The sequence below is a fragment of the Alligator sinensis genome, unplaced genomic scaffold (genome assembly GCF_000455745.1).
Source record: "Alligator sinensis unplaced genomic scaffold, ASM45574v1 scaffold211_1, whole genome shotgun sequence".
In the NCBI taxonomy this organism is placed as follows: Eukaryota; Metazoa; Chordata; order Crocodylia; family Alligatoridae; genus Alligator; species Alligator sinensis.
In genome coordinates this window covers 2,722,737-2,731,224 of record NW_005842024.1, presented here as the reverse complement: position 1 = coordinate 2,731,224, position 8,488 = coordinate 2,722,737, and the positions used below count along the sequence as shown (strand labels likewise).

At 39.0% G+C, this 8,488-nt stretch overlaps 1 protein-coding gene across 1 annotated transcript in view; it reads left to right on the top strand.

Moving 5' to 3' along the window:
* The window catches only part of GALNTL6 (polypeptide N-acetylgalactosaminyltransferase like 6), a gene marked incomplete at its 5' end in the record, with an annotated part of 168,587 nt that overhangs the window by 126,160 nt on the left and 33,939 nt on the right, over positions 1–8,488 (top strand). Inside the window, one exon of the mRNA XM_006022236.2 lies at positions 7,031–7,252. Coding sequence (XP_006022298.1) covers positions 7,031–7,252 — 222 coding nt within the window. The remainder of the gene's footprint in view (positions 1–7,030; positions 7,253–8,488) is intronic.

Sequence of the window (8,488 nt, the reverse complement as noted above, 5' to 3'; positions counted from 1 at the left end):
GAAAGAGAGGAGAGACCAGACAAGTGGCAGTACCATCCAGGCTGCCTAATCTCAAATGCAAGTAGGGTAAAAAAGGGACAGGAAACCAAACATCTATTCAGAGTTTTCTAGGATAGGCATTTCAGGTCACCCTGTTGCAAAGTGATAATTAATGTCTGTGAAATGTCTTATTGTACTTACACATACACAGGAGTGAGACAACTCTGTTTCTAGGCGGCTTAGCTCTGGCTATACCACTAAAGTAACAAAGTTTGCATGGTACTAAGAATGTTATCTTTTTCTATTAATATCACCATGTGAGCACAGAGTAACACACTGAACTTGGTCTATTTCTCCCAGCTTCAGTATATAACAGCTTGCTGGAATGGGCTACTCCTTCTCTCCAGCCCCCAGTGATGGTTTACTGTGGAATTATATTAGCTGTATTTCTACAAAGCATAAAAAGTCCAGTGCCTTTGTCTGGAAGGATCCCAAAGAACAAGTTATATTTAGGGATACATTTTACTCATTTCAGCTGAATAAAATTCAACCACTTTTAAAGAGAAATATAACATCAACTTTGCTACAGTAGCACCTCAGTATTTAGGACAGGAAGTAAAGGATACCTTAAAACTAATGAGAAGCCATACTTAAGCAGAATGCATATACCTGAGGTAAGATTTGGAACGGGAGACAGAGATTAATACCACTATTCTTGCAAAAAAAATCCATGAGCTGTTTAACAAATGTATCATCTAGGTCCTCTCAAATGGCCTCACCTAGGTCATGTCACATATAAAATACAGAATTTCTAAGTCTTCACTTTGGTGTCTAACACTATGCTAAGGCACTGTTTCAGAGCTGCAGGGAGTCCCTTAGAAGGAATACCAAGGAAATATGGTGACTCATGTATTCTTGACACGACAAGCCAAAACTATGTTATCTGTATGCTGGAAGATAGATAGCCAATAAGAGAAAAGACTATTGTAAAAACTAAGATTACACAGTCTAGGGTTCTTTTTGAGACTTCTAGTTTCACGTTGCATATAGAACAACAGGATCTCATTACAGGGCCCAAATATAATAGCATAGTTCAATATTGACAAAAGTGTATGGATGGGGTCTGGCTGGTGGTGTACATGCAGAGAGTGAGTTAAGCACAAAGAGGGAAAGAACAGGTTATGAGTATAAAATAGCACAAATAAAAGAATTACATTGCTTTACATTGCTTTACAGCCAAGGGATAAAAACAATTTCTACCTTAATAACATCTGGAGAAATTGGGAGCAGAAATTGTATTTTTATGATAATTTAACAACTCTGTCTAAAATGTCAATTGAAAAAGAATATCTGCAGGATGAAATTATGCAGGTTCATGAGCCATGGAGTGTTATATGGCCGGGTGTCATTCTCATAAATGCTAACACTCCAAGCCAATGCTGGCCCCATTTGTAAAACATGAAACTATGATAAGCCTGTTAAGAACCAATCCAGTTAAACCTTACTTCCCTAGAATATTTACCACCCAGTTCCATGCAGTCCTCTGGTATTTCTTTCCCAAGGCTATTCTCTGTCTTCCTCTAGCTGAGGTGCCTGAATAACCATACATGTCCTGGGAATGAGAGCCAAGACTCCACTCTGTGGACTTAAGCAATGGGGATGGGCCACCAATGGAAAAGATTAATCCCTCCTCATCTTGGAAAGAAGGAAGAGTGACCAAAACACCGTAAAGATTCCACTAAAAATAACAATCAAAAAAATAAAGTCCACACTCATCTCTCTCCATTTTTATGTTATGCCTCAGTCTTCATTTTTTTTCAAGGACATGAAAGGTGGCAAAAAGGTCAAATTTTCTTACAGACATGTTGTGTATCAGCATGCTGGAAGAATGCGAACATAATGATTTGAAGTGAGTTTACCTAAATTAAAAACTTTTGATTGTCAGTGGGCTTCCAAGTCTTTTAGTGACATTAGAGGTGTTGTAGCAATGGAACAGAGTATTTTTAAGTTATGAAGAATGGGTGTATACATGGAATGACTGGTTAGTTTTGTTTTGATTGGGCATTTTTGGAGGGTGGTTTCCTCCACTTTGGGATACATTAGTCAGCTCTATGACTACAGTTGTCACTACCCCACACAGTGGCAGATGCATGTACCATGATACCCCCAGCTAAAAGGTTATTTTTGCCAGGCTTGTAAAGAAAAGAGCCAAATATTGTTATTTTCATGGCTCTTCCATGAGAAATGTGAATCTAAGCTTCCTGCAACTTCCTTGCATGATGTATCAATTCCCAGCTTCTTTGTATTTTTCCTACATCTTTTTATTTTGGGAGGATTTGCATTCTAATTAATGCAAGTCTAGCTTGGCCAGCTATGACAGATCTAATCTTGCAACATTTTCCAATGATCAGTTTGGCACACTGTGTTCCTCCAGCAACTGAAGTACAAACCCAAAGACAAAGGCTGCATTTTCCTATTTTCTTCACTTTGCTATTTCTTAAACTCTCTTCAAGTATGTAATATAGGAGTCAGAATCAGACTGAAATAACAGAAACTGAGGAACTGTGACCAAAATCCTTCCCTTTCCATAACATATTCATCTTGGAAGTAAAAATATAGGCTAGCTGTGTTACATGTGTTACATGTTACATATGTGGTGGGACCTGACTAGTTTTCATAAGATCAAACCTGTGCAACTGCATTCAAGCTAAGTGTTAAAACTAACTGCAGTTTAAATGCACTCTTTAGCATTGGGCTCATTTTAACAAAAAAAATGATCTTTGCTGTAATTAGGTAATATTGTCAGTTTAGATAAAACCCAGTAATCTACTATACATGCTCAGATACAGTGGTGATATAAATATCCACATAAACAGGATCTCCAGGGGTTCTGAGAATGATTTGGAAGACTTCCAGTAAGTAACGAGCCTTACGAAGACTACGAGATGCCCAGTTCAGTTAAGAAGCTGTTGCACGTACTTCCCACTTCTGCAAATGTAAGGCCAAGTAATGTGAGCATATCGATGGACAGTATTACATACAGAAAGGCTACTTTGGGTCCTTGTCAGGACATTCTAAATTTTTCTATGGATGATTTCTAAAATTATAAAATCAGAGTAACTCAGAGAGAACTGGACTTTTCTGAGTGACTCTGGACTTGATCCAGGTTTAGTTCCAAACTAAGACATTCTAGTGGTGTTAGTTCCCTGGGAGGAAGCAAATTATCAATTAGAAGGCCAGTCAGACCAGAATAGAAGGACGATAGATACAGTTTTCTAATTATGGGGAAAAGTGAAAAGGAGTAGAGTAAGCTGTTGGGTCTCTTCAGACCAACGGCCAGAGAGAGATTTGGAAGAGCTGCAAAAAAGATGAGTAAATTAGCATCATGGCAGGATGGAGAAAGACTTCAAGAGAAAAAGTAGTCTGTTTAAGAAACCCACTGCTTCTTGATCTCTATTCAAGAGCTGTAACAAAAGAAGAGCAGTAAAAAGCTTCTTTTGGACTCCCTTGTATAGAAGACTGACGGATAATTCATGAATCCCAACCTGAAGGGGTAAAAGTTTATAATACTTAGATTAGACTTCTGTTTTGGAGTCTTAGTGCCTCATAATAGGTGAGCTGTTGTTAGTTTAACCACTAATCAAAGGAGGGGGTGGGGGAGCTGTGTTAGTGATGGTCTTTGATGTGATTGAGGTAAGCCACTGCTCCAGTTCTACAGAGCTTTTATCTTCCTAGGAATCTTGTACAGAAAGGCTTCTGTTGCTGAGGCACCAGGATATCCAGCAGAGTGATTAAAAAATAATTCTGTATTCTAAAAGTCTCTCCAATACCTTTCCATTGAACTATACAAGATGTTCGAAATACATGAGTGGATGGTGTACTATGAGTTTTGCACTGGTACTCTGACTTTTGCCTCTCCTGATAAATGTGGGATAAAACCTAGTTTGACCCCATCTGCATAGACAAAACCAGATAGTCTTCTCACATGGTCAGGAGACCTCCATGTTATAAGGTTCCCTCCAAAAGAGCTAGATTGCCTGGGTAGCTGTCATTCTTAAATCAAATTTATTTTATCTTTTGTCCTGGAAATAACCTATTCCCTTACTACTGAATGCTCATTTCATGTAAATTATCCTGGAAAATTGTGTTGCTTTGTTTGCAGTGGAGTTGCAACAAAAGACAACCTTACGTGGGACGTAAGTCGTTTAGGAACAGGGACTACTTTTGTGATTTCTTAAATTGCTTTAATTGCACTTGCATTATTCCTGCAGGTTTTAATGTGTTTGCTTCATGGAGACAAACTTATCTTTCAGCACCAGCCGAATGTACTTCATTTGTTCTATATCTCGTTGCCTTTGTATTTAGATAAGCCTTATTAGTTCAGAGACATCTTGGTTTGTGCAGATGCTTGAAGCAAACTAAATTAATAAAATTCAGGAGAGGAGTTTTCAAACGAATCTTGAAAGCAAATCAGAATAGAAATCAGGCTTGCAAATGTGCAGAGCCTGTTCTGAAAGGAAATGTTACCTTATGTTGCTGATTATCAGATGTATATTGTCCTCTACCTTATTACAGAACAAATCTCAGCATGTTGCAGCTAGCATTTTATAAAGAGAATATTGCAATGCTTGAGGATTTGTTTTTACAAGCAAAGCTATAAGATTCTCTAGTGTCAGAATGTCACCCAATAAGATATAGCTTTTACATTGTTATTTTAACAGCTTTGGTGGAAATCTAGGTTTTAACTTGAGGTATTAAATATGAAATATTAATTGTATTAAAGATTAATTGAAAGAAAACTAGTAAAACTTGTGGAAAAACATGCACTTCTAAAGACAGGCATTAGTGGTGTAAGGTGAATGTGTAAATGGACTGGGTCTGTACCCCACCCCAAAAGACTATACCAATTCATGAGGATTTGGTTGGATTAGCAACTTTAAAAAACAGTAACAGAAAGAAAAATGCCCCTTAATAGTCTACTAAAACCTGTCAAAGCTGTGGATTGCAAAACACCAGGTGACTTATTTTATGTGGCCTTCCTAAAGATAGTTGTCATAGGCATATAGAATAAAGAGCAAGAACTGAGAAGCAAAAGCATTGTCCTGAAACAGAAGCTGTCTTAGATACAAAGCAAAGAATAAGGAAAAATTTCAGTTTTCATCAAGGGTAGCACCAGGGTATCACAATATTCCATTGTAGGCCCAGTGTTTATCAAGATGCTAATGACCCAAAAGAGGAAAAGAATGAAATTTGCAGAGGACAAACTGATCCCAGTTAGCCAAAACTTGAGAGGCACCTAACAAAATTATGGGAATGTGCTGCATGAGTGCAGATGGCATTCAATAGTGACAAAGACAAAGCAAATTATAAGGAATTATTTGAATCACCCGTACTCACCAGTGTACAAAAAAAAAAGACTTGAGTATCATTGTGAACAGCTGAATGCAAACATCTGTACAGCATGCAGGGGCAGTAAAAGAAGTGCATAAAAACAAGAATGAGATGCTTAGTGTGCAAAATATCTGGCTCTGTGGAGTCCATGGAAATTTAGGGTGCACAGTCCTTCATAGGATTTGTTCAGTATCTCAGTGGATGGGGCCTATATTTACCAACTGTAGTCCATATTTTTGCCTGTGAAATCAGACAGCAGGTCTAAACAATGTTTAGTTATCATGGTCTTCTATTTTGACCTTGACAGAATATAATTCAGTAGCACACTACTTAATCTATGGCTTATCTAAATGCATGGATGCAGTGACCTCCTGCACTTGTATTATGAGACATTTTTCCAGTTTTTGGAAATGATAACAAGAATTTAAAAAACAGTCCAAAAAATGTAAAATAGTGCAAAAGGTCTGTGAAGCCCACAAAAGTGTTGTAGAAGGCAAGGCTGTGACTTATAATTGCTCCTGATGCACAGCAATTAGGGATCTTGCACCCTGCAGCATCTGTGTGTAATGGAAGTGTTTTCCTCTGCCTTGACTCTGCCTCTGTCTTGACCCAGCTCTTTTGAGAGTTGAGAGAAAAGCGAGGATAAATTCACATCTGCATATAAATATCCATTGTTCTTGCAAAAAGGAAGTTAGGTGCAGAGGCAGTGCAAGAACAGCACTAGTGAATTGCTTAGGCAGCACTGGGATCCCGAGGACAACTCTGGCTTGGTCATGATCCACATAAAGGGGTGCTGCAGGGGAGGGCCAGAGGCATACACTCAGTCCTTTCTCAGGCCTGGTAGAGCCTATCCAGAAAAGATAGTTCAGCAGAAAATCAATGTTTTGCATGGCAGAGTTCTTCTAAGGTCAGTTTTTTTCCAGGGTAAGAGGTGGGACGCAGCTTTATCTTCTAATCTCCTACGCATTTCATAAGTGAACACCACAGCAGAAAACAAGGTGGTGTCTTTGCTTTGTTGATCCTCCTTAGCTTGTCCATCTATGAAGCATTAATTGTTTCAGGCATCAGCAGTGTGTATATATACATGTGTCAGTATACATCCTGTGTTTTGAACATATTAAGAATGCCTACTTAGTTGTGTGTAGCTGTAGCTGGAGGGACAGAACAACAATTTGTTACTGACTCTGTCTTTGTGGATACATCACTCTGGGTTCTAAAAGATTGGGGACATCTAGAGGCCCTGGAGGAGTACATGAGAGGGAAATTAGACTGCATGCAGTATTTTAATGCAAAAAGCTAAACTTTAACTTCAGAATCCAGCTGCATCAAGACTGTGCGAAAAAGCACAATTTTAGTAATCAGGTGAAAAAAAATGGAGCTTCATGGTAAGATTCCAGTTGAAATAATTAGTCAAGTCTTTACTGTATCTGGCTAATTAAATCCCCATTCTGCAATTCCACTGAAGCACTAAAAAAACAAACTGCATGAAGCCATCAGTCTAATTACATCATGCTCCTAACATTGTTTAATTGCAAAAGGGTTTATATTTGCTTAATACACCACCATCCAAAGCTGGCAAAGATCACAAGTTGGAGGCTGTCAGTGGTATCATTCAGTAAGAACCTGAACAGATTAATTACTGGTTTTTTCTGCTGCACAGAACCTGAAGCGTGTGGCAGAGACATGGATGGATGAGTTTGCAGAATACATTTACCAGCGGCGGCCCGAGTACAGACACCTCTCCACTGGTGATATCTCTGCCCAGAAGGAGCTTCGCAAGCACCTCAAGTGCAAGGATTTCAAGTGGTTCATGACTGCTGTGGCTTGGGATGTCCCCAAGTATTATCCACCTGTGGAGCCTCCACCTGCTGCCTGGGGGGAGGTGAGGAATACACCAGCTAGATCAAATTTAACATCATATCCCATCTGTATTACCTTGCTTTTCATGCAAACCTACTGTACCTTTCTGCATTATAAGGAAGCTTTTATGAAATTAGGTTTTGTTCTCTTAACCAGTAGCATCATTAAGGAAGCTTGTAGCAATTAAAGTAATTTGTGAAACATATTGAAATAAGGAATTGCCATATCTGGTGCCTATGGCTGTTCCTGATGTGATCCATTAAAGCCTATGTCCACAGTCAATTATGCATGCACAATAAGGGTAGCATAACAAATAACAGGTAGGCATCATGATGAAATATTACAGGATGGCTTGGAACACTGAGAATCTAATTATTAAAAGGCAGGTCTAAAGTCAGCCTTAATAATGGTGATTTTAGGCTAAGCCCACTTAAAAGAGGCACACGTAGATGCACCCACTATGAGGTTTCTGCATGTGTGCATATATATGTATCTGCCTAGTCACTTGTGTGTTGAGATTTGCCTGTTCATGTGAGGACACAAGAATGAATACATGTTCTTCTAAAAGTTTTGGCCCTGCTTCCCTAAAATCATAGTAAAACTCCTAGTGGCATTTTGTTGATAAAATCTCAGCTGAGCATTGGACTGTAGAGAATGGAAAGAATTTGAGTGATCTTTTTGAACAATCACATTGGCCTTTTGACTCTAGAAACTGCAGGTTATTGATTCCATTTTTAAAATACAGATTTTTTCCCCAAACAATGCATTATTATTAATTTCAAGAAAAAAAAATCACTTTTGAAACTGTATTTTTTTTTAACTTTAGAAATATGAATAAAGTCAGTTCTGGCTTTTCCTGGGTTTGCTAAAGGACTTCTGAGAATTATCAGTGAGCTATTACACTTGAATAAAGGAAAGCAGGGGCTGAACCTTTAACAAAAACTTTTGCTGTGAACCCTTCAACCACCAGGGCTAAGCACAGACAGTCAAACAGCCTGGGGAGAGGGAGGGTATAAATCCAATTTTCACAGGTTTGTCTAAACTGCATAGGTTGGTCCGTTAATGAAGGGAACTCATGTTCACTCTCCTGTTGGGGAATTCAGGCAGATGCCTGCACTGGCTAAGGCCAGAAGGCAGGGGGTGCCCTCATACACCTCCCAGAGTGCCAGGCATTGCTGAATATACTCCAGCACTGAGTGGGGTCCATCCCTCATTGACTGCCTGGCACATGTCCCCAGCCCCCTACTGTCCCCCCACC